The sequence below is a fragment of the Urocampus carinirostris genome, chromosome 10 (assembly GCF_059441175.1).
Source record: "Urocampus carinirostris isolate Australia breed hairy pipefish chromosome 10, RoL_Ucar_1.0, whole genome shotgun sequence".
Lineage (NCBI taxonomy): Eukaryota > Metazoa > Chordata > Actinopteri > Syngnathiformes > Syngnathidae > Urocampus > Urocampus carinirostris.
In genome coordinates this window covers 38,186,672-38,213,959 of record NC_142358.1, presented here as the reverse complement: position 1 = coordinate 38,213,959, position 27,288 = coordinate 38,186,672, and the positions used below count along the sequence as shown (strand labels likewise).

General features: G+C 40.9%; 1 protein-coding gene and 1 long non-coding RNA gene across 2 annotated transcripts in view; one reads left to right on the top strand and one right to left on the bottom strand.

The window, feature by feature from the left end:
* The window catches only part of LOC148358872 (uncharacterized), a 288,823-nt gene that overhangs the window by 170,146 nt on the left and 91,389 nt on the right, over window positions 1–27,288 (bottom strand). The window lies entirely within an intron of this gene.
* On the top strand, window positions 50–11,183 carry paf1 (PAF1 homolog, Paf1/RNA polymerase II complex component). The gene is made up of 14 exons (XM_088346332.1): window positions 50–243; window positions 1,619–1,651; window positions 1,737–1,829; window positions 1,914–2,035; window positions 2,189–2,255; window positions 2,905–3,006; window positions 3,119–3,224; window positions 4,166–4,234; window positions 4,324–4,427; window positions 4,500–4,616; window positions 4,695–4,823; window positions 6,345–6,450; window positions 8,994–9,069; window positions 10,549–11,183. The coding sequence occupies exons 1-14, from the start codon at window positions 197–199 to the stop codon at window positions 10,989–10,991; spliced, it is 1,614 nt and encodes a 537-aa protein (XP_088202458.1). The 5' UTR covers window positions 50–196; the 3' UTR covers window positions 10,992–11,183.

Genomic DNA, 27,288 nt, shown 5'->3' with positions numbered 1-27,288 from the left:
ATTCAATAGGGGGCGCTCACAAAACTTGTGACTCTGTAAGAGTGTGACATTAAAGTACTTCCGGTACTAAAGAAATGCAAATGGTGGGTAAATGTATATAGTTGGTCCAAATTTGTTCGGGGGTTTTCACTTGTTGGACAAAATAAACGAAATTATTATTTGAAGCGGAGACTTTGGGAGCTGTTTTAAAGATTTAATGGCGCCGACTATCCAGACGCAAGCGCAGCGGGAGGATGGCCACAGGTAAACACGTTAGCACCGCAGTATGTTGTCACTTTATGCTAACCTAGGACTAGCCCCCTTCATTAAATGCATTATTTTTCCAAAGTCATTTTAAATTCATTTTATGTTTAGATGTAATTATTGTAATTGACTGTCTAGCGTAGAGCATCCTCTTATAACTGTTTTGGATACGTGAATACTGAACTGCGTGATAGCATGTTTGATGAATGTTCTGACATTGCCTGTGTAATTTATTTACAGTAAACCCCCGGAATACGAAATAAATCCGTTCCACGGATGGGAATCATGATGTTAAATTGCTGTTTAATGTGGAACCCTTGGTATCGCAGATGGAAACATACAAGTGTCAAAATATGATATAGTCAGTACTATTTACGTGCAGCATACATGTATATTACTAAATACTCTTAAATAAGTATGTATAGGTGTTGAGTGCTTTACAACGTGCTTCACACTTAACCATTCACAAACACACACACCAATAGGTATAGTCAGCCATGCAAGGTGCCTACCTGCTAATTGGGGGCATTAGGGATTCAGTGTCTTGCCCAAGGACATTACACATATAAAATGGAGAAGCCGGGAATCAAACCTGCAACCTCTTGATCCCAAGACGAGCGCTCTACTTCCCAAGTTAATGCAGCTAATGCACTTTGACTTTGGTTTGACATGACGTAAGCTGGTCGACTTAAGTAGCGTGTTAATGCAAAGGAGAGGAGGAAACTGTGATGTAGATGAAAAACTGATTTTCAAACAACCCCTTGCAAGGATTGTCCCCCCCTTATTTTTTAATAATAGTCCTGATCGTTGATTGGTTATGATCGTGCAATTTAGCATGCTGGAGATTTGTGTCTTTCTTTGTATTTCTTGATAATCACAAGTTTCATTTCCCTGGTCATCATGTTTTGCTTCTCCCTTTAGCATTGCTTTACGATTTGGGACCTGTAGCGGATAAATGCCTTTCTTTAAGTACAGTATTTTACCTCCGACTTATTAAGTCTATATGAAGCACTCAAGATTTTGAACTTAATAATAACACGGAAAGGCATTGTGGGATGACTTTCAGCTAATATATCAGCTTATTCACCATGTGGGGACGAACCAATAGCAGACCAGCATTTTTAATATGAGGTCCACCGATGGCAGACGGGGTTCTTGGAGACATAACTAGTCATACGCAAAATAAAAAAATTATATGGTTCTGGTTGAAATACTTTGTTTTTAATCCCGTTTAGTGGAGAAAATGTTGTAAAAGGTGGCCAAAATAACCTTATTCCAAATGTTGTAAGGCAGGGACGCTATATCCTGTTGGTCTACTGTACTTTTAAAGTGTCATTTTAATTCAGTATCCATTTGTATTGCTCCTGTTTTGTAGTCGGCCATCTTCACATAGAACTGTCCCAGAGAGGTAAGTCGTGATGATGCACATTTTATGGAATTTATACAAATATGAAACACATTTGTAACGAATAACCATTTTGTATCCATAACAGGTCTGGGGTGGTGTGTCGAGTGAAATACTGCAACAGCCTGCCGGACATCCCGTTCGACCCTAAATTCATCACATACCCGTTTGATCAGCATAGGTACTCTGGAGAAATTAGCCGTTCTCATTGCTAGCTTTGTGGACATGATCTTATTACGTTATTTTCTTGTTTCTGCTGTAACAGGTTTGTACAGTACAAAGCAACTTCTCTCGAAAAGCAGCACAAGCATGAGCTTCTTACTGAGCCTGACCTCGGCGTCACTATCGATCTTATCAACCCGGACACCTACCGGATAGACCCCAACAGTAAGTCAGGCTGGTTGTTCAATCATGGACTGCATGATACCATACAAATGATTGTTTTTTGTGATTTAATTGGCTAACCATTAGTGGCTGAGTTGTTTCTAAACTCTTTCCAGATTAGTATGATTTTGTTTTTTTTCTGCTTTTGTTTTGTAGTACTCTTGGATCCAGCTGATGAAAAACTGCTAGAAGAGGACATCCAGGCTCCATCAAGCTCCAAAAGGTATATCTACAAACCTTAGCTTGCCAACCTCAAGTCCTGTCCTGTGTATTTGTATAGCCCTTAACCACAAGGAGTCTCAACGGGCTGCACAGATCACAGATCATTGCAACCTACAGACTATTATGACACCATCCCTTGTTCTAAAACCTACATGAGGGCAAGGAAAAACTCAAAAACCTCAACATGGGGTTAAATGAAAAAACTTTGAGAAGGGACCGCACATGAGGTCATCCCCCTTCCAGGATAACCAGGCTGCAACGGATGTTGCAATAACAAACAGTACATATATATTGACAACATGAAATATAGGTCATTCATAAGCTATAGAGTATAAGTGTGTTTTAAGCCTAGATTTGAACAGTTCCACTGAGGTTGCAGATCGAATCTCAGAGTGCAAAGTAATGGGGGACCCAAATGGAGAACCCTCTCGAACCTACCGATTTCTTCTTGGCTCTTGGGATCACTGGTAGACCAGCACTTTCAGAGCAGAGGCTCCGGACTGGAACGTAGGGGGGAAATTAAATCCGAAAGATATGAGGGAGCAAGTCCATGCATGATTTTGTATATTACCAATAGGACCTTAATATCATAAGCTAACAGGGAGCCAATGCGGGTTAGTTCAGAAATAATTCCCTTTACTATGTTTTAGATCCCAGCAACACGCTAAAGTGGTGCCTTGGATGAGAAAGACAGAATACATTTCCACAGAATTCAACAGATATGGAGTCTCCAATGAGAAAGTGGAAGTCAAGTGAGTTGATAATGAAGTGGGAATGCATGTTTGTGTATACATAGTATATCGAGATTTTGTAAGAGGAGGGGGAAAAAGTGAGAGCCAAACTTGAATTCGAATCTGTATTTAGGATCGGCGTATCCGTCAAGCAGCAGTTCACGGAAGAGGAAATCTACAAGGACAGAGACAGCCAAATCGCCGCCATTGAGAAGACATTTGAGGACGCACAGAAACCGGTGAGAAGACGCTACAATTTGAAATGCATTTTGGGTTGCAAAAGTACAAAATGGGCTGGTTACACCCATGCTCCCGACCACGACTAGTAGTACACAAGTTAGCTTTATATATCGTTTTATAGTCGCCATATTGTAATGCATGTTTATAGTGTGCTATGATAACCTTTTTGTAATGCATGTTTATTGAACGTAGTGTTTCACCGATTGCTGTAACCAGGGTACCATTGTGACGGAGACCCTGGTTTTATTCGATTTCCCCGTGTAAACTGTGTGGTCTAAAAAAAAGACCACTGACGTGTGGGAGAGCTATAAAAATTGGCTAACCGTAGAAAAAAAATTCATCAAGCAAAATAGTTTTTTGTTTCAGTTGCAACCGGGGAGATGAGCTCTTTCCATACTCTCTTACTCAATCTTGGTCATCCCCCGTCTGCCTCTGTGTTTTATTGAGATCACAAGACATGGAAAAGTGCTGGTATATTGAGACAAAAGACAAAAGACCACCCCCCTGGAAAAGTACCAACACGTTTAAACAAAGAGTAAGACCACATCAAACTGATTAGAAATACACGCCTTGAGCAAATACGTTTAGGCGTACTTTACAAACCACCGCACTTATTAGTCGATGTGAAAGTGAAAGATTAATCATCTTAGTTGTGTTGAAATTGTAATTTATTTACTGTAAAGGTATTTAGTGCGCTTGTAATATTTTATTTGAATTTATAACAAATATTAGTTGTTTCTTTTGGCATTATTATAATTTTCTCACTGCAATTTTTAAGATTTTACAGCAAAAGTACGTCGACTCAAAATATTTCCTATCTGAAGGCTTCTCTTCCTTTCCTCCTCGCAAGTTTAAAATCCATTGACCCGTTTTCCTTATTTTGTGTGTCTACGAAAGTTTAAACTTATCAGGCACATAACAAAATAATGTATGTTCTCAGATTACACAGCACTACAGCAAACCCAGAGTCATGCCTGTGGAGGTTTTGCCAGCATTCCCAGATTTCAAGGTGAGCTGCTAGCTTTCCATCTTTCCTAATGAAATATCAATTTTTTTAGAGTGCCTTCTGATTACAATTTCCTCCCTGTGCCTCGCTAGATGTGGATCAACCCATGCGCTCAAGTCATCTTTGACTCTGATCCTGCTCCAAAAGACATGTCTGGACCGGCGGGTGTGGAAATGATGTCTCAAGCCATGATCAGGTAGCGTCAAATAAGACCTGCCGTTTTCCTGTGATAACTCTGACTCTTGAGTTATTAACCCGATTCATGCAGAGGTATGATGGACGAAGAAGGAAACCAGTTTGTGGCCTACTTCCTTCCCAACGAGGACACGATTCGCAAGCGTAAGCGAGACTGCGAGGAGGGTTTGGACTATATGCCAGAAGATCTGTAAGGAAGCGACCGAAAATAAGAAGGCCTGCCGTTAAGTGTGATTTGGTTATCCAGCGAGTATTTTACCTTTCTTAGCTACGATTACAAGATCGCCAGGGAGTACAACTGGAACGTGAAAAACAAAGCCAGCAAAGGTTACGAAGAGAACTACTTCTTTATCTTCAGAGATGGAGATGGAGTTTACTACAATGAACTGGAAACAAGGTACGCACCTCTGAAAATGCGCAAAAGACACTTCCAGGGTTAATAAACTGCCTGAATTGGTAAAGTTGATTTTTATGTCTACAGCCATTTCATTAAATTAAATCCATATTGAGCATTTTTTCCCCCTATAAATCAAAATGTCTCCAATCTTATCGAATATTTAACATCAATAACTTCCTTTTCACTGTAAGATAATCATAAATTCATATTTATGTATAGTACATAGTATTAAGTTTATGTAGGGCTATTGCCTGATCATTTTAAGGATGCTAATGCCCTACAATAAAACCTTCTTATTCAATTGGGCCGCAGTCATTCTACATTTTAAAATGTATACAATACTGCAAAAGAAAGATTCTGCTTCATAATCAGCAAAGCAGGTTTCCTTTTAAGGTAATCAATATTTTGCTGCCAAATCGCCACATTTGACTGTGCCTTTTTCGTATACCTTGCTCAAAGTGAGTGCCACTACTCCTACTGTCTTTAAAGCTAGCTTCAAATGCTAATTTACGTTATGTTAGCCACTATTAATCTAAAAAAAAGAAGCTCGTTTGAAATTTTGATTTTGGTTACTTGTCAAATATACCTATTCAGTACTGATTTTACATGGTTTTTTGTTCACACCTTTTGATACACTATACAGTGGAACCTCGGTTTTCGAACGCCTCTCAGTTCGAACAAATCGGTTCTCGACCAAAAATTTTGAGAAATTCTTGCTTCGCTTTTCGTTCAAAAAATCGGAGTTCGAACGCCGGTACGCTAGGGGGCGACGCTGAGCGGCGTACGAGTGTAGATTGCCCCCACCCCTTGTGAAGAACTGTTGTCACGGCAACGCGCACTACTTTTCTGTTTTCGTTTTTCAAAAGCGGTGAAGGGAGTGTTTTAACCCCTAATTATGCCTCGGAAGAAGGTTGGTGCAAGCAGCAAAGTTGCTACTGGTGAAAAAAGAGGAGTAGTGCGTACAACTATTGCATTTAAGAAAGAAATAATAGCAAAATATGAAGAAGGTGTGCGAGTTTCCCTTCTTTCAGGAATACAGCATGGCTTCTGCCGACCGGTAAGAAATCCTATTCATAATTCTTTACTTTATCCTTTAACCGCTCACCACTTGTTGTGGAGACCCCGGTGCTAAATGACGTGTAAACGACCTGATTTTTTTATTTTTACACGTTCATGTTAGCGTAATCTTTCGTACGGAAGATTACGATAACACGAACGTACGATTAGCCTGGGTTAGCTTTATGTTTATGTTAAACATTCAAGGTAAACATTCAGGGTGTTGGAACGGATTAAAACAATTTTACATTACTTATAATGGGAAAAAACTGCTTCGGTGATCGTACAAATCGGTTTTCGTACAAAGAAATGGAACGGATTATGGTCGAGAACCGAGGTTCCACTGTATAATTTGTTTCTCAGTTGTTAACATATTTTTTTTAATTTATCATCGCTACTGTTGCGAAATTGAATTTGGCTAAACAATGTTGTGTGTTGATGCGACGTGTCGTTCTGATTTGGCAGAGTGCGTCTGAGCAAGCGGCGAGCCAAGGCGGGTGCCCAGTCCACTACTAACGCCGTGCTGGTGTGCAAGCACAGAGACATGAATGAGAAGGAGCTGGAAGCCCAGGTAAGTTTTCATTGGCGATGTACTCTGATAACAACAAGATTTAATTTTGCGACCACTGTTTTAGATGAGGTCATACCGGTGTGCTTGCTATGTTTAAAAAATGTTGGCAGCGAACAGCATGAAGCCAAATAAGTGATGTCGTTACATAATGACATAACACTCCAATCACTCTGATGAGACGCTTGAGCAAACTTGTGTGAAAAGGCGCAGGTTTGCCAAGGCTGGATGTGAGGTGTTACAACCAATAGTGAGCAATCGTTGTTTTGTCCCCACCAATATTATATGATCACTTGGGCTGCACGATTTTGGAAATTGCATTTTTCATCTCATCTCATCTCATTAGCCATACCGCTTATCCTCATTAGGGTCGCAGGGGGCTGGAACCCATCTCCGGGCAGTGGGCAGGGGACACCCTGAACTGGTTGCCAGCCAATCGCAGGGCACACAGGGACAGACAACTCGCTCGCTCATCATTCACACCTAGGGACAATTTGGACCAGCCAATCCACCTGAAATGCATATCTTTGGAATGTGGGAGGAAACCGGAGTGCCCGGAGGAAAGCCACGCAAGCACGGGGAGAACATGCAAACCCCACACAAGAGGTTCGATCGCATGACCTCAGAACTGTGCCACACACGCGCTGGCCACTGCGCCGCCGTGCTGCCCAATATTAACTATAGATGTGCAAATAAAAACAGCATTGCAGTTGAATAAATGGTCTTTGTAGTCATCATACCAAAGGACAATGAAATTGGAGGGATATTCCTTTCAGTGTAAAAAAACGTTCTCAAGAGCGACTGGCAAGCTACATGCTAGAGTTGGGTCTCCGCGACTTCTGCAATGTCTTTGTGGTGATTAAAATACAAGAGTCACAAATGTAGCGGTTTTCGACGAGGAGTAGCTCCAAGTTGTCCGTTTTATTGGTAATGGATCTGGCGTTTGTGACTAGCAGGGTTTGGCAGTGGTGGTTTAAGTGTTGTTAGCCTAGCTGTTAGCTTTCCTTTCCGACCCCGCCTCAGTCAATTCCCGGACGCAATAAAAATCCAGGCAGCACCTGCTCCTGATCAGCTTTTCATTGCGCTTTTCCTGACTTTCCTCAGAGTCCGATTTAATAAATTATTATATTTTTAATTTTTAAAGCCACTAAAGCTACAAGCCGTGGTGTTTGTTTTAGTGGCCGTTTGTGCATGCTCTGCAAGACTGACTGGCAGCTTACACCAGCCACACTTGCGAACTTTTGCATCGCCCTTATTGGCTGGTGCCATTCAAACCTGCTTCTGATTGGCCACAAAATGTGACAATTCTTGTTGGCCAAACACCCTGTCAATCAAATAACAAACTGAAACTATGAATCCTGGAAAAAAAGGAGTCGTTTGCAGTTGCACTATCGCATTGCGTCACATCGCGATATCGATTCGATTTCGGTTAATCGCGTAGCCCGAGTGATCACTTAAAATAATAGTGATCGATTGAGCAAAGCACCGCAGAAATGGTCAAAGCAAGTTTACAAATGTGTTGGTGCTGCCTTTCCCATATCGAAGTGAAACTTCTGTTTTGTTATGATTTGATCCTCACTATTTATAACCCCAAACCTTGGTGCCAAATATTGCCAACAATCGTCCCACCTTGTGTTGTTCGTATCACATAATTGAGCAGGAGCTGAGATTTTCTTTGTGTTGCTTCAAAAAGCTTTCTATTGCAAAACTTGCTCATTCAATCATATCTTAGCCCTAATTATTTAACATATTTTGTTTTTTACGGTTTTTGACATTGTGCTCTTAATGTTGTTTGATCAGTTTGAATGCATTAGGATTTCTTGATTCAGTGTAATGGGCAGCACGGCAGCGCAGTGGTTAGCGCTGAGGTCATGAGATCGAACCTCCTGCGTGGAGTTTGCATGTTCTCCCCGTGTTTGCGTGGGTTTCCTCCGGGCACTCCGGTTTCCTCCCACATTCCAAAAACATTCATGTCAGGTTAATTGGCCAGTCCAAATTGTCCCTAGGTGTCATTGAGTGAGTGTGTCTGTCTCTGTGTGCCCTGCGATTGGCTGGCAACCAGTTCAGGGTGTCCACTGCCTGAAGATAGCTGGGATGGGCTCCGGCACCCCCGCGACCCTACTGAGGATGCAGGTGCAGATAATGGATGGATGGATTTAGTGGAATTTCATTTTTAAATTTTGGTTTGACGTGGCCAGTCAAAAATGTTTGTAGTTGAAGTACTTTTATTTTACTTTTGAAAATCAGATGCACTTTAATAAAGTTAATAATTAAGTTAATTAAGCTATTTTTTTAAGTTGGTCTATATATGTATCTCATTAGCTGCACCGCTTATCCTCAGTAGGGTCGCGGGGCCATATAGATATGTTTTTCTCTTATATGTTAATAAGAACACAGTGTTATGCAGAGGTGTGAATAATAGCACAGTAGTCGCGGGGTAGGAGGGGGGTGTTTTCTTCTTCCAAGGGGGGAGTGGGGGCACCACCAGAAATAAGTGAGAAGCACTGCTTAAACGACTAACGACTGCTTAATGTTTCGATATGCAGGAAGCCCGAAAAGCTCAGTTGGAGAACCACGAGCCCGAGGATGAAGAGGAAGACATGGACATGGACAAAGACTCTGGTCAGTTGTCGTTCTTATTACAGTGGTGCGAAAATGTTTTCCCCCATTTTTTATTTTTTTTAAATAACTTTTTATTTCTCACACACATTTCGACAGAGGTTTAATTCCTCTATCATCCAGCAACACAAACAAAAAATATATACAATTTACATACCCATAAATAACAAAAGAAACAACAACAAAAAATGTTAATAAAATAAATAAAAGAAAAAGTGAGGTGTTTAGACATCAAGTAAAAATTGTATGATAAGCTTCCACCTTTTCTCGAATTGATCTAGTTTCAGTTGAAGTCTTGCAGTGATTTTTTTCCATAATGTACATTTGCTTTAATTTGTCTCTCCATTCTTTATGTCAGGAGGTTGTGGTTTCAGCCAGGACACTGTGATCATTTTCTTTGCTACCAGAAGCAAAACTTTTAGTATATATTTATGTTGACCAGTCAATAATTATTCTGGAAAAATTCCCATTACTTAGGTCACTGGGTCCAACCGTAACTCCTAAACAATAATTAATTTTATTTCTGTCTGAATACTTCTCCAGAAATGTAATATTACAGAATATTACAGGGCAATTCCAGAAAATATGCGTAAAATCTCCGACCCTCCCACAGTTACGCTATCATAGATTTGAGGTATTTTTATATTTTGAAGATATAGAGCACATGTGTCAAACGGGCGGCCCTCGGGCCGGAACAGGCCCGCTAAGGGATTGAAACAGGCCCGGTAAACGATGCTCAGAGAAGCGCAAGACAAAAATGGACTGCATGTTGAAAAACGTCTACTTGATGTTGCCAGAGCCAGGTGAGTCTGTCTCTCTCTCTTTCCTTTCTCTCTCTCTCTTTCTGTCCTTCTCTTTTCTCTTCACTCTTTTTCTATTTATCTTTGGATTTCTAACTTTCTCTTTCTCTCCCCCTCTCCCACTATTTCGCTTTTTATCTCTTTTGTTTCTCACATTCTCTCCCTCTTTGTCTCTCTCTTTTCTTTATATCTTTCTCTTTTTCCCTGTCTCTCTTTCTTTGTCCCACCCTCCCTCTTTTTCGCTACCTCTCTTTCACTTATTCATTTCTCTCTCTTTCTTTCTCAATAAACTACTAGTCCGGCCCCTGACATAATGATTATTCTTTCGTGTGGCCCCAGAGTTAAAATGAGTTTGACACCCCTGATCTAGAGGGTGTCATTTTGTGTCCCTCTTTCAAAGTTTTCATGCCGACATTTCTTGTGTAAATTTCATGTAAATTATAACTATAGCCTTATCCTCCTTGTTTTATAACCTTATCTTCTCTGTTCCTTTATCTTCTTGGCTTTTTACCTCACTGTTAATGTGTGAAACTGGAGTGTTATGCCCAATTTCGTTGTCACAATATGTTAAACCATTTTGTAACAATGACAATAAAGGTATATTCTATTCTGTTTTTCCCCATTCGTCGTTTCTCTCATTTTTTTAGACGTGTGATGTTCGGTGTGTTTTTTTTTCCTCCAGGCGACGACAAAGAAAGAGGCAGCGGCAGCGAGGCCGAGAACTCCGCCAGCGACTCGGACAAGGACGAGGACGAGTCGGGTAGACCGGAGCGAGAGGAAGAAGACGAAGAGCGAGACAGAATCAAAGCGAGCAAGCCCAAAAGGAGAAGGTCGAGCGGCAGCGAGAGCGGCGAGGAACGCGCCCGCGAGATGCGAGACGAGGAGGAGATCTTCGGTAGCGACGACGACGAAGACAGCGAAAACGAAGCCAAGAGGAGCAGCGGCGAGGAGGGCAGCGACAACGAGGAGGGGGCAGAAGGAGAAAGAAGAGGGGGCGGCAGCAGGAGTCCCAGCGCCTCCCCGGCTCACAGCGAGCGCAGCAGCGTGAACTCTGAGGCTCCGGCGCCGAGCCCTAGCGGCAGCGAGAGGGCATCCGACTCCACTGACGCAAGTGACTCCGAATGATTGGCATCTTTAGGATCAAACCTGGTAGGAATTTTGGATGTTTTAATACGTTTTAGACCTAGCTTGTACATATCGTTGCAAAGCAGATGTCATTCTTTTGTTTTTGAAGCTACTATTTTACCAAGCCGGGTAAAATATCGTCTATGCTTTGGTATTGACTTTAGAAATATTAAAAATCGAGCTTTTTACCTATTCTGTTTGTTCTTCTGTTTTTGTACTGGCTACCAACAGGGTTCATACAGGTGGGATCAATAATAATGGTGACAACAATCAACAATTATTAGTATTAACGATATATAATTCTGACACAGCCCTGATTATGGTAACCAATGATCTTCTACTGGCAATGGACTCCGGCGCTTCATCACTCTTGCTGCTGCTGCCTTTGACACTGTGGACCATAATATCTTACAACAGGGGGTGGCGAACAAGTTTGACACAAAGAGCCGAAATTTTTAAATGAGAGTCAAAGAGCCACACCACACACTGACCGGCATTAGACATAACCTACGCAGATGATTGCCAGTCAGTTATGTGTTAAGAGCAGCATAAAAACCACAAATCTGCCAAATTAATTTCAAAATATTTATTATTTGTTATTGACCCTGATGGATTCAATTGTGTTTTAAGAGGGGGGAAATAACTAAACACGAAACGGGGCAAAGAGCCACAGTATATAGAAAATATGATGAGCCAAAGAGCCGCATTCTTATTGGCCAAGAGTCGCCACCCCTGTCTTACAAGAACGGTTAAAAAATGGATTGGTCTCTCAGGAACCGTCCTCTTATGGTTCAGATCCTACCTCTCAGATAAAACGCACTGTGTTAAATATGGTGAAATGACATCTGAGCCCTTTGGTGTTACTTGTGGTGTTCCGCAGGGTTCAGTACTTGGCCCCCTTCTTTTCAGCATTTACATGCTTCCATTAGGTGATATTATTCGCAAGTATAAGATCAGTTTTCATTGCTACGCAGATGACACTCAACTATATCTTCCGATGGATGAATCTTCCACTCTAAACTGGAAATTTGGAGGCCTGACTCACTGAGATAAAAGAATGGATATCACTCAACTTCTTGCGCCTTAACTCTGAAAAGACCGAAATGCTAGTTATTGGTCCATCTAAATGCCGTGATTTTTTCTCAAAAACTGCTCTGAGTATTGACAAATGTAATATCACCCAGAGGGACACAGTCAAAAATTTAGGTGTCATATTTGAGCCCGATCTGTCCTTTCAAACACATGTGAAAAATATTACGAAAACAGTTTTTTTCCATCTTTGCAACATTGCTAGAATTCGCCCTATGCTGTCTCAGTCAGATGCGGACATTACAACTCATGAGTTTGTTAACTCCCGTCTCGATTACTGTAATGCACTACTCTCTGGTCTCCCGAACTAAGACAAGAAAGTTTGATCACATGACCCCGATTTTGGCTAACCTGCAGTGGCTCCCTGTTAGCTTAACATGTGATTTTAAGGTTCTGTTGCTAGTATACAAAATCATGCATGGACTTGCACCCTCATATCTTTCAGATTTAATTTCCCCCTATATTCTGGTCCGGAGCCTTCGCTCTGAAAATGCCGGTCTACGAGTGATCCCAAGAGCCAAGAAGAAATCTGCAAGTTGGAGAGCGTTCTCCACCTGGTCCCTGGTGCTGTGGAATGCTCTTCCCTCTGAGATTCGATCCACAACCTCAGTGGAAATGTTTAAATCTAAAGTTAAAACACACTTCTATTCTATAGCATACGAATAACCTTTATTTTATGTTGACAATATCAGGCGACGGTGTCATAATAGTCTAGTTTGCAATAGTCTTTGATCTGTGCTGGCCTTTGAGTCTTTGTGATTAAGGGCTATAGAAATAAACATGACTTGACTTGGAAAGTCCATAAAAACTGCTTGATTTTGGCCTTGAAAAATCTGTAAAAACCTTGTATCAAACACACTTTTGTTTTTATGGCAGGCCACAAAAGACCTTTTCAGCTTTTCACGTTGTATATTTATTAATGGCGGAAGACGGCGTTGACCAAATCGCACTGTGAGTAAACAAACTCTTAAGTCAGGTGAGCAAGTTGCCGTTGCTTGTTTATTTCATGTAAAATACTCAATTTGATGTTTAATTCATGGCGTGTTCAGCCAGCTTCTTTTTCAGCCACTCCTCTGTCAAGTCTTGCACGTTGTCCACATTGAAAGACTGAGAAAAGCATAAAAAAAAAAAAAAAATTGGGTTTTCTTCAGCCAAGAGAAATATTTTAAGCAAAAAGATTTTTTTTTTTACCATTCTTGCGCAGACGTCCTGGCACAGCTTTTCCATGTAAGACGAGTAGTTGAACAACTCCCTCGTCCAGCTCCCTTTTCATGGATTTTAAAGGGACAGTGTGGAATATTTAGTGCCTCCTAGTGGTCCCAAAAAACTTCTGTCCAGTAAAATTAAAATACTGGGCAAAAATACATAAGGTATTGCACCGATAGTTATTTTTATAAAAAATCACTAGTCGAGAAATTTGTATTTTTACTACACCATGGAATCCTCAGTTAAATCTGCGCCATGTTCGATATCCTGCCGCCACGCTGACCCGTGTATCACTGGCCCTCACTCACCAGACAACAGTGCCCTCTAGTGGGCAAATATTACACTCTGGCGCAGGGGTCGGAAACCTTTTTGACTCAGAGCCATAAAAGCAAAATACAGTGGAACCTCGGTTCTCGACCATGATCCGTTCCAGAACCCTGTTCGAAAAGCCATTTGTTCGAACACTGAAATCATTTTTCCCATTACAAATAATGTAAATCATTTTAATCCGTTCCAACACCCTGAATGTTTACCTTTGTTTACCTTTAAGACACAAATAGCAAATGTAATCCAGGCTAATCCTACGTTCGGGTTGGCGTTATCTTCCGTACGAAAGATTATGCTAACATGAACGTGTAAAAATAAAAAAAGATAAAGAAAAGAATTACGAATAGGATTACCGTATTTTCCGCAGTATAAGGCGCACCGAGTTATAAGGCGCACCCCAAAAAAATAGTTTTTGGTCCTATTTTTGACATACATAAAACGCACCGGATTATAAGGCGCTACAATGGGAACGTGGACAAAACAGTCAGATGGTTCAGTCCAACTGATTACCCCCTTAACATTCCGAAAGCTTGCAAAGACGCAAATACGTGTCGAGAACACGTGCGGATGCGGTGTCCGTACGATGTCACTCAAATGCATCGTTCCATCATTCGGAAGGTTAAAGTCTTGGGATTCAAGAAATGCCAACCATTCCTTAGTTTCTATTATCGCTCACAACTTTACTGTATATATGACAATAAACACTTGGAATTGAGTTTAATTTAAAATTAGACACTGCATTCCATCCATTATCTGCACCACTTATCACAGAAACATCGAGTTCAGTCTGAAACAAAATACGGGGAAAATATATAGCCAGAGTAGCTCACCAAAGTCGTGTGTTCAATAATAATGTGCAGCCAATGTCCTCATATATCCGTGAGGGTAGTAAATCCAGGTGAATAAAGTATGTACAAATACAGAATAGAAAAAAAATGCTTTCTCTATGCCGTCAGCCACGTGCCATAAACATCTTTTTCGGCCAATTGCAGGCTTTGTTTTGCCGTTTAAGCCAATGCCAGCCTGTAAATGATAAAAAGGATCCTCCCCTTGACCTCCGAATAACTTTAGCCAATAGTGATCGATTCAAATGATGATTGACATATTGGTTATCCAATGAAACGCCGGTAAATAAATCTCAGCATACACCGCGTACGACTTGGCGTTCGGGGGAAAATCTAGTCGGCGGCTGCAAGTTAGTTAGAAATCTTTGCAATTTTAAAATTGATCCATAAATAAGGCGCACTATATTATTAGGCGCATGGTCAGCTTTTGAAAAAAATAACGGCTTTTAGGTGCGCCTTATAGTGCGGAAAATACGGTAATTGTTTAAGAAATTAAATCTGCCCCCGTGAGAGAACGTCTGCTATTCTTGTCCATCTTTTCCCATCAAAAAATGAGCGCGCATTGTTAGGAGAATGCAGGTTGTGTTTGGTTAATGGAGTCAGATAACTCATTCGAACAATTTGGTAAACGATATACATTTAAATATTTAACTCTTAACAGTAATAAGATGATTAAAATTTACCCGAGGGTTGCGAGAGGATCACACACAACTGGCGAAGCATGGACCCCTCAGGTCTGATGTACAGATAACTATAGATGATGAACGTAAAAGAGAGTCAAGGACATTTTCAAATTTTTGGCATACACTCACCTCTTTGTACTCTTTTTTTTGCCTACTGTGCCGATTTGCTTGCTCTTAAACATGCTGTGCCTTTAAGAGACGATTAGGTCACTGCTCTTTCTTTAGACTAGGGGTCGATAATAAGCTCCGTAAAGCGCTTTGCCAAAAATGTTTATACATTGACAAAGATTGAGGAGAGATGTACATATTTATTTTAATATTCTTGATCTGGGAAGATAAGCTTGACACAAACTTGACATTTTCTAGCACTCTTTTCACACTCTCTTTGTTCCTCTTTGTCTCTTTCTCTGTGTCTTTTTACCTTCTTTTACTCTCCCTTTTGATTTTCTGTCTTTTCACTCTATTTCTTTGTCTCTCTTTGTCTCTTTCTCTGTGTCTTTTTACCTTTTTTTACTCTCCCTTTTGTTTTCTATCTTTTCACTTTATTTCTTTGTTCCTCTTTGTCTCTTTCTCTGTGTCTTTTTACCTTCTTTTACTCTCCCTTTTGATTTTCTATCTTTTCACTCTATTACTTTGTCTGTCTTTGTCTCTTTCTTTGTGTCTTTTTACCTTCTTTTACTCTTCCTTTTGTTTTCTATCTTTTCACTCTTTCTTTGTTCCTCTTTGTCTCTTTCTCTGTGTCTTTTTTACCTTCTTTTACTCTCCCTTTTGGTTTTCTATCGCTTCACTCTATATCTTTGTTCATCTTTGTCTCTTTCTCTGTGTCTTTTTACCTTCTTTTACTCTCCCTTTTTGTTTTCTATTGCTTCACTCTATTTCTTTGTTTCTCTTTGTCTCTTTCTGTGTCTTTTTTACCTTCTTTTGCTCTCTCTTCCTTTTAATTTTCTCTCTTCTCACTCTCTTTCTCTTGTTCCTCTTTGTCTTTTTATCTCTGTGTCTTTTACATTATTTTGCTCTCTCCCTTTTAATTTTCTATCTCTTTTGACTCTTTCTGTTTCTTTGTTCCTCTTTGTGTCTCTCTGTGTCTTTTTAACTTTTTTTTGCTCTCTCTTCCTTTTAATTTTCTATCCCATTTCACTCTCTCTCTTTTTTGTTTTTTTTTTGTCTCTTTCTCTGTGTGTCTTTTTACCTTCTTTTACTCACTTAATTTTCTATCTTTTTTCACTCTCTTTTTCTCTTTCTTTGTTCCTCTTCATCTCTTTGTTTCTGTGTCTTTTTACCTTTTGCTCTCTTTCTCTCTTTCTCCTCTTCTGTCTTTCTCTCCTTTTATATTGTCTCCTTCTATTTCACTTTGGATTTCATTCTTTCTCTGTCTTTTACACGATCACTTTTTATCTTTTTATCTCTTTTGTTTTGCTCTCTCTATCTTTCTCTCTCTCTCTCTCATTTCATTTCATTACTCTCTCTACTTTCCCTTCTATCGCTCTACTTTTCTCTCTCTCTCCTTTTGTCTCTCTCTCTACTTTTCTCTCTCTCTATGTCTCTCTCTACTTTTTTCTCTCTCTCTCTCTACTTTTCTTTCTCTCACCTTCTCTCTCTCTCCTTTTGTCTCTCTCACTCTCTCTACATTTCTCTCTCTCGCCCTCTCTCTTTCTCTCTCTCTCCTTTTGTGTCTCTCTCCTTTGGTGTCTCTCTCACCATCACTCTCTCCTTTTGTCTCTCTCCTCCTTTTCACTTTCTCTCTACTTTTCTTTCTCTTTATCTCTCTCGCTCGCTCTACTTCTCTCTTTTCTTTTCTTTCTCTTTAATCTACTAGTCCGACCCCCGAGAGAATGTTTGTTCTCTTAAAATGAGTTTGCCACCCCTGCTGTAGAGGATATCTGGGCTGGTCCTGGGGTAGTTTGCCTCTCAAATCATCCAATGAGATGTCCTAAAAGAAAAAAAATCCATGTTTCAAATACCGGGATGTTCCAAAGAGGGAGAAAAATCTCCACTTGCCTCATATTCCTCCTCAAAGACCATGTTCTTGCCATCCATTTTTACTGTAAAACATTTGAAGAATGAGGCGGGATATAAAATAAAACCTATATTGTGCATGACCAATGTCTTCATACTCACTTATTAAAGCAGGATTGCCATGGCTGCTATGTATCTTCTTCAATTTTGCTTGGAGCTCTTGATCTGACATTTTTGTGTTATCCGGCACTCGAGGTTTTCACAAGTCTCTGAAAAAATATTTTAGTACATGGTAATTACATTTTAAATTCTAATCTAGAATAGCAATTGTGTATTATTGAACATGAAACAACAAATGAATAGCAATTTTTAGTGATAAAACGCACAATTCAGCGGATCTGTACTCTGAAGAGACAAACACACTATTGAGGGCGAGGTTCCCTTACATATAACCAGGGTTGGGTGGGGTTACTTTAACTGGATTACTTTCGATTACTTTTGGATGACTCCAATACCAAATATGCTATTCAAAGACAAAAGAAACTAAATATGGATAAAATGACTCCATTTTGTGCAGGCTTGGGGTAACGGAATACATGGAACAGCAAAAATGATGTTGGCAAGCTGTTTGGATTTATTTTCATTATGTTTCTGTCGCATTTTATGTTAGTTTTGCCGGAGATCAAAGCCAGGAGAGAAAGCTTACCACGTGTTGTGAGTCATCATTGTATTCATATTCAGTTTCTTTTGTCTTTTATTAGCATATTTGGTATTGGAGTAATCCAAAGTCATTGAAAGTAATCCAGTTAAAGTAACCCTACCCAACCCTGCATATAACTCATCAATTAGCAAGCACAAATTGTTAAAGGACCAGTGTGTAAAACAAATTACATCCTCAAAAAAACATTGTTTTAAAAAAAAAAAAAGCAAAAATACATAAACTGTCTTAAAAGCATGTATTTTCCAAAATACTTTTAGGTGGGTAATGAGATTTAACTTTCTTGTGTGGAGTTTGCATGTTCTCCCTGTGCTTGCGTGGGTTTTCCTCCGGTTGACTCACACATTCCCAAAACATGCAGGTTAATTGGCCGGTCCATATTGTCCCTAGGTGTGAAGGAGCGAGTGAGTTGTCTGTCCCTGTGTGCCCTGCGATTGGCTGGCAACCATTTCAGGGTGTCCCCTGCCCACTACCCGAAGATGGCTGGGAGGGGCTCCAGCACCCCCGCGACCCTACTGAGGATAAGCGGTGCAGATAATGGACTTTAGGCGGAGAAACTGGCGTTTACTGTATGTAAACTAGCCTCACAGAGAGGGAGCTGATATGGTTGTCCGCCATCTTGCTGCTATAGGTACTCTCAGGGTTGGGTAGGGTTACTTTAACTGGATTACTTTCAATTACTTTTGGATAACTCCAATTGAGACTGGGAGGTCGCTGGTTCGCGCCTCGGCCGAGTCATACCTAAGACTTATAACATTGGTAAATGGCGGCGCCCTCTCTTGGCTGCGGCTGCATCGGCTCGCTACAACGGGTCAGGTGTATCGACATTTCGTTCTGTGTACATTGTTACAAAGAATGACAATACAAAGGAAATTATTATTATTATTATTATTATTAATACCAAATATGCTAATAACAGACAAAGGAAACGAAATATGAATAAAATGACTCAATTTTGTGCAGAGTAACGAAATACACGGAACGGCAAAAATGATGTTGGTAAGCTGTTTGGATTTATTTTCATTTTGTTTCTGTCGCATTTTATGTTCGTTTTGCCAGAGATCAAATAGATCAAAGCCAGGAAAGAAAGCTTACCACCTGTTGTGAGTCATCATTTTATTCATGTTTATGCCCATGGGAGGAGCCGACACGCCAGCTTGGGAGAAAGGCGTGGGCAGAGGAGAACTTCAGAAGATCGATTGAGGGAGAACGATAGAGAGGCTGGATGAAGACTAATTCGGCTAATTCGATGGAGTTCACTTAGTTAAATACTTTAAAAAATTAAATCTGTCCCCGTGTGGAAATGCCGGTCTCTTGTCCGTCTTTTCACAAAAAGTTAAGTGGTGTTTGGTTAATGGAGTCAGATAACTAATTCGAACAATTTGGTAAAGGGTACATTTTAAGATTGAATTCCTAACAACACATATATACAGTGGGACCTTGCTACTTCACGGTTCCCCGTTCGCAGGTTCAGAGCTTCGTGGGACTAAAAAATAATAATAATAAAATAAAATTAAAAAATGTATGCATTTTTGAAGGGGCGTCGCTACTTCGTGGTTCCACGTTCGCGGGCTCAGAGCTTCGCAGGTCTAAAAAAATAATAATAATGAAACAATTTTTTTAAATTTTTTTTAAATGATTTATTTTTTTAAGCATTTTTGAAGGGGCGTCGCTACCTCGCGGATTGTCACTTTTTGTGGGTGGTTTTGGTCCCCATTAAGCGCGATAATTGAGGGATTACTGTGTATATATATATATATATATATATATATATATATATATATATATATCTAGGTCTGAAATTCTTGAGGGATCTTACCTTTCACTTGAAACTTCAGCAGACGAAAGAAGCAAAGTTAGTAGAGAACGGCAAGTTTTAATAAATGTCCTCTCCTCCTCCAAATATGTAAAATATTTCAGGGAGCTATGGTATAGCCAACCCGCGGCTCGCGAGCCGCATGCGGCCCTTAAACTCGTTTCGTTTGCTCTATAGGAGCTGTTATAAACTGGTTTAGGAGCTGTAACATGTCATGCATCAACAGGGTTGGGTAGTGTTACTTTAACTGGATTACTTTCTGTTAGGTTAACCCCAACACTTGTAATAAAAACCTGCATTCAACGAAGACACAGAGAACGTGATTATTACTCTCTTACTTGCATGGAGAGATGACCATAGTCTGCCTATTACAGTCTACTAGACACTCTGAAAAAGTCTCCTGCTCCTTGCCTTTTTATTGTGTTCGGAACGCCCTAGTTTACATAAGGTCTCTTCTGCTAAAGGGAAGGGGGGTGACAAAATAAACAGTTGAGACCTGTTTACACAACAACATGTTATTGTAAGCATATTCTGTAGTAAAGGGAGTTAGGCGTGCCTGCGGTCAGAGCGGAGCTGAGTGTCCCTTATCTGGCTGCAGCTAGGTGTCGGCTGTTTAGTGAACATCCTGTATCCTCCTTCTTCAAACACAAACAAGAATGGCACACAGTTGGCAAAGAAAATAAGCAACAGTAGAATAACTTATTTACAGTTTAAATCCATCACTTTCAATTACTTTTGGATGACTCCAATACCAAATATGCTAATAAAAGACAAAATAGATTAAACATGAATAAAATGATGACTCACAACACGTGGTAAGCTTTCTCTCCTGGCTTTGATCTCCAGCAAAACTAACATCAAATGCGACATAAACAAAATGAAAATAAATCCAAACAGCTTGCCAACATCATTTTTGCCGTTCCATGTATTCCGTTAGTCCCCAAGCCTGCACAAAATTTAGTCATTTTATTCATATTTAGTTTCTTTTGTCTTTTATTAACATATTTGGTATTGGAGTAATCCAAAGTAATTGAAAGTAATCCAGTTAAAGTAACCCTGTGCATCAAAAATATTTACCTGGCGCTGTCTTTTGATGGATGACACACCAACAATGTAAGCCTGCTTGAGTGACGTCAAACGAGAAAATATTTACGTGAAATTATCTCTTGAAATGACAGGTGAGAAAAACACAGCCGAACGAAAATATGATGAAGAACATGGGACGTTTTTGCCTGACTGGGAGTTTATATATTTTTTTTGAACGTAATGGATAGTCGATCTGTCTATATTTCCAAAGGTAAGGGTGGGAAAAATGTACTGGACTGTCTCAGAAAATTAGAATATTGTGATAAAGTTCTTTATTTTCTGTAATGCAATTAAAAAAACAAAAATGTCATACATTCTGGATTCATTACACATCAACTGAACTATTTCAAGCCTTTTATTATTTGAATATTGCTGTTTTTGGCTTACAGCTGAAAAAAAATCCTATCTCAAAATATTAGAATACTTCCTCAGACCATGTAAAAAAATAATTTTATAACAGCAAAACTAAATCAAACATTTGAAAATGTCCATTGATGCACTCAGTACTTGGTTGGGAATCCTTTTGCACGGATTACTGGATCAATCCGGCGTGGCATGGAGGCAATCAGCCTGTGGCATTGCTGAGGTGTTATTGATGCCCAGGATACTTCGATAGCGGCCTTCAGCTCATTTGCATTTCTAGGTCTGGTGTCTTTCATCTTCTTCTTAACTATACCCCACAAATTCTCAATGGGGTTCAGGTCAGGGGAATTAGCAGGCCAATCAAGGACAGTGATGCCATGGTCAGTGCACCAGTTACTGGTGGTTTTGGCACAGTGGGCAGGTGCCAGATCATGCTGGAAAATGAAATCCTCATCTCCATAGAGCTTTTCAGGAGATGGAAGCATGTAGTGCTCTAAAATCTCTTGGTACACAGTTGCATTTACTCTGGACTTGATGAAACACAATGGACCAACACCAGCAGCTGACATGGCTCCCCAAACCATTGCTGACTGTGGGAACTTCACACTGGATTTCAATCAACTTGGATTTTGCTCTTCTCCAGCCAATTCTCCAGACTCTGACGCCTTGACTTCCAAATGAAATGCAAAACTTGCTTTCGTCTGAAAGAGGACTTTGGACCACTCTGCAACTGTCCAGTGCTTCTTCTCCATAGCCCAAGTCAGACGCTTCTTCCGTTGTCTTGAGTTCAGAAGTGGCTTGACCATGGGAATACGGCTATTTCCCGGACACGTCTGTGAACTGTGGCTTTTGATACCTGGACTCCAGCTTCAGTCCACTGTCTTTGAAGCTCCCCCAAATTCTGGAAGCGGCTCTTCTTCACAATTTTGTTAAGGCTGCGGTCATCTCTCTTGGTTGTGCAGCGTTTCCGGCCACATTTTTCCCTTCCAACAGACTTTTTGTGGATATGCTTTGAAACTGCACTCTGTGAACAGCCTGCTCTTTTGAGAAATGTCTTTTTGTGTCTTACCCTCCTTATGGAAGGTATCAATGATGGTCCTCTGGACAGCAGTCAGATCAGCAGTCTTCCCCATACTTGTGATTTAGTTTACTGAACCAAGCTGGGTGTTTTTAAGGCTCAGGAAACCCTCGCAAGGTGTTTCGAGTTATTTAGATGATTCAGGTGATTAGTTGAATAGCCTACTTGTATATTTTTTCATGATATTCTAATATTTTGAGATAGGATTTTTGAGTTTTCTTAAGCTGTAAGCCAAATTGAGCAAAATTAAAATAAGTAAAAGGCTTGAAATAGTTCAGTTGATGTGTAATGAATCCAGAATATATGACATTTTTGTTTTTTTTATTGCATTACAGAAAATAAAGAACTTTATCACAATATTCTAATATTCTGAGACAGTCCAGTATATCTACTATTGTCCGCCGCGACAACAGGTCTCACTCACCTTTACCCCATTTCCTGTCAGCCCGCGTCTGCTGCGCCCCTCTTTTTTAATTCGCAAAACATATCAGAATAAGTGTCTCAAATAAATACATTACAAAAATATACAGGTGCAAATACATATTATACATCGGTTACACACATTTACAAAGTAAGACGGTACACCCAGAGAGTTTTCAAAGCTTTAATTATCGTATTATAACTTTCATCCCAAACCCTGACTGTGAAGCGTAGCAAAACGCTACTAGCAACACGCTCGCAACACAGGAAACGGGTCTGTTCAAAAAACATACCGTACTTATAGTAATCACGGTAAACCGTATTCATCTTCTTCCTTATAAGTGATGTCATCAAAGTCGTCTTCCCCAGTATGGGAAAGAGACTATGTCATGTAAACGTCGTCCCACGCTCCATTATTCAAAAACACGCTAGCAACACGCTCGCAAAAAGAAGTTTACGTGCAGTAGCTCTGTTTCCTTCTTTATCGGACTGCTCGATTGCGTTTAGCTTGAAAGCTTCGTCATGTGCCTTTCTTTTTGCAATTTGCATGGTGAGGATATGTCTACGCTCATTTAATTTGTGCACAAGCTAAGAAGTTGCAGTCTTCTTCGGCGCATATATTCCACCGGTCTAAATCTTAACTTTTGTACTCGAGCGCCGCTGGCGGCCGTTAGAAAAATTACAAAGGAGGGGATTCCCAGCCCCCTCGCTCAACCCAACTGAGGTGTTGGGAGTCATTAGGTGACCAAACCCCCCAATTCCAACCCCTAATGCTGAACGCCAACCAGAGCATCGGGTACCAATGTTTTAGACTCGGCCGAGGCTTGAACCACAACCTCTGAGTCTCGGGGCGGGCGCCATACCCCCAAGGCCACCGAGCTGATCCGAACAACCAATGATTTATAAAGGAAAACCTTGAAAACGATCAGGAGTGCCCAAACCTTGCTATACCACTGTACATACTGGATAAGACAACAATTGGAAACGTTACATTCATGAGATCTATCTGTTTATTAGCAAAAAAACAAGATAGATCAGTCAAAGGGATTCCACCTTCTTTTGCAGCCACTCTTCGGTCAAGTTCTTCTTCTCTTCAAAGTAGATCTCCTGAGTGGAAAGGGCAATAAAACACAGTTTTTCAAAAGCCCTTTTAAGAAAAGAGAGGACATCCTTACAATGCTGGAAGGAAACTCCCTTCTCACTGAAGCTACAGAGGCCGCGGAGTTCATCAGCTCTCTTGTGTTGCTCCCTATGGATTCAACACAATACAGTGGAACCTCGGTTTTCGAACGCCTCTCGGTTCCAACAAATCGGTTCTCGACCGAAAATTTAGAGAAAATCTTGCTTCGCTTTTCGTTCAAAAAATCGGAGTTCGAACGCCGGTACGCTAGGGTGCGATGCTGAGCGGCGCACGGGTGTAGATTGCCCCCACCCCTCGTGAAGAACTGTTGTCACGGCAACGCGCACTCCTTCTCTGCTTTCGTTTTTAATATCGGTGAACGGAGTGTTTTAACCCCTAATTATGCCTCGGGGGAAGTTCGGTGCAAGCAGCAAAGCTGCTACAGGTGAAAAAAGAGGAGTAGTGCGTACAACTATTGCATTTAAGAAAGAAATAATAGCAAAATATGAAGAAGCTGTGCGAGTTTCCCTTCTTTCAGGAATACAGCATGGCTTCTGCCGACCGGTAAGAAGTCCTATTCATAAATCTTTTCTTTATCCTTTAACCGCTCACCACTTGTTGTTGAGACCCGGGTGCTATATGACGTGTAAACGACCTGATTTTTTAATTTTTACACGTTCATGTTAGCGTAATCTTTCGTACGGAAGATTACGATAATGCTAACGTACGATTAGCCTGGGTTAGCTTCATGTTTACGTTCATGGTAAACATTCAGGGTGTTGGAATGGATTAAAAGGATTTTACATTACTTTTAATGGGAAAAACCATTTCGGTGATCGAACAAATCGGTTTCTGGAACGGATTATGGCCGAGAACCGAGGTTCCACTGTGTTTGGATGGGGATGGTCAAACGTAATGTTTCACGGACGCAATTAATACTTACCGGCCGGGCCATAGTACATAAGCAGTCTGTAGTACACCAACCCCTCACTATCTTTGAGTTGGCAAGGATATGCTATGATCTTACGTTGCAGTCAAAGAAATGTATGGATTCTGTTACGAAATAGAAATCTGGAAAATCTATGACGAAATAAACTGCTTATGAATTTCAGGTGGAAAAAATATCAACTCTCACATTTTGTGTTCAGTGAAAAAATACATATCGCTTCACTTTTGTGTCCTGTTTTTGTTATTCTCCATCCATCCATCCATCCATTGTCTTCCGCTTATCCGAGGTCGGGTCGCGGGGGCAGCAGCGTTAAAAGGGAAGCCCAGACGTCCCTATCCCCAGCCACCTCCTCCAGCTCATCCGACGGGACCCCGAGGCGTTCCCAAGATATAGTCTCTCCAACGTGTCCTGGGCCGCCCCCGGGGCCTCCTGCCGGTGGGACATGCGTCCAGGAGGCATCCTTATTAGATGCCCGAGCCACCTCAACTGGCTCCTCTCAACGCGGAGGAGCAGTGGCTCTACTCTGAGTCCCTCCCGGATGACTGAGCTTCTCACCTTATCTCTAAGGGAGAACCCAGCCACCCTGCGGAGGAAACTCATTTCGGCCACTTGTATCTGGGATCGAGTTCTTTCGGTCATGACCCAAAGTTCATGACCATAGGTGAGGGTAGGAACGTAGATCGACCGGTAGATCGAGAGCTTTGCCTTTCGGCTCAGCTCCCTCTTCACCACGACAGACCGGTAGTTAGATATATGTCTGGATAGATAGATATATGTCTGGATAGATAGATAGATAGATAGATGAATTTATGGATGGATGGCTGGAAAGAGAGAGAGAGATAGATAGATGGATGGATGGATAGATAGAAAAAGAGATAGAGAGAGAGATAGATAGATGGATGGATTTATGGTTGGATGGATGGATAGAGAGAGAGAAAGAGATAGATAGATGGAGAGAGAGAGAGAGATAGATGGAGAGAGAGAGAGAGAGGGAGGGAGGGAGGGATTGATAGAGAGAGATATAGATAGATAGATGGATTTATGGATGGATGACTGGATAGAGAGAGAGAGAGAGAGAGAGAGAGATAGATAGATAGATAGATAGATAGATAGATAGATGGATAGAAAAAGAGAGAGAGAGAGATAGATAGATAGATGGATGGATTTATGGTTGGATGGATGGATAGATAGAGAGAGAGAGATAGATGGATAGAGAGAGAAAAAGAGATAGATGGAGAGAGATAGATAGATAGAAGGAGGGATAGATGGATGGATGGAGAGCGATATAGATAGATAGATGGATAGAGAGAGAGATAGATAGATACTGTCGCTAGAGATAGATAGGTAAAAGTCTACCTTTTTACAAGACTTGAATTTGTAACATGGCGAAGACCAAAGAGCTTTCCAGAGACAAAATTGTACACCTCCATAAGGCTGGAAATGGCTAAAGAGCAATTGCCAAGCAGCTTCGTGAAAAAAGGTCTACTGTTGGAGCAATCATTAGAAGATGGAAGAAGCTAAACATGACGGTTAATCATAATCGGAGTGGAGCCCCATGCAAGATATCACCTCCTGGGGTCTCAATAATTCTAAAAAAGGTGAGGAATCAACCCGAAACTACACGATAAGGGTTGGTCAATGGCCCGAAAAGAGCTGGGAGCTTTCCAAGATTCCAAAGCTGGGGTGTCCCCCATTAAAATTGAGTTTGTGACCCCTGCTATAGGATATCTTGGCTCTTGCTCTGGTAGCCTGTTTCTCAATTCATCCACTGAGATGTCCTGAAAGAGAAAGACTGAGTTTTCAAAACAGAGCACAGGACATTTTCAAAAAACATAAACGTCACTCACCATGAGTTCTTCATCTATCACCAATGTATCCCTCTCATATTTTGCTGCAAGAAATGAGGCACGAAACGTGTTTTAACAGCTAGGATATTGAACATTATACACATGCGATTTTACGAAGTGTAGCTCACCTATCACTGCGTGTTTGAATTCTCGAAGGTCGTTCAGTTTAGCCTTGAGGGCTTCATCCAGCGGTACTCCAGTAAAGGCCTGGAGGGTTGTACACGATTAAGAACAGATAACATCCATTCCACCCTAAATTGTGTGCGATGCTGATGTTTTAATCAATAAAATACTTGGACATCTGTTGTGGAGTACCACAGGGTTCTATCCTGGGTCCCAAGTTATTTAGTTTATATACAGTGGAACCTCGGTTTTCGAACGCCTCTCGGTTCGAACAAATCGGAGTTCGACCAAAAATTTCGAGAAATTCTTGCTTCGCTGTTCGGTCAAAAATTCGGAGTTCGAACGCCGGTAATGGGTGAGCGCGTACGCTAGAGTGCGATGTTGAGCGGTGTACGGGTGTAGATGGTGTAGATCGCCCCCACCCCTCGTGACCAACTGTTATCACGTGCGCACTTGCCTCTTTTTGCTTTCGCTTTTAATATCGGTGAACGGAGTGTTTTAGCCCCTAACTATGTCTCCGAAGAAGGTCGGTGCAAGCAGGACAGGTGAAAAATGAAAAGTTGTTCGTACAACTATTGCCTTTAAGAAAGACATAATAGCTAAATATGAAAGAGGTGGGGCAGCACGGTGGAGCAGTGGTTAGCGCGTGTGCGGCACAGTTCTAAGGTCTC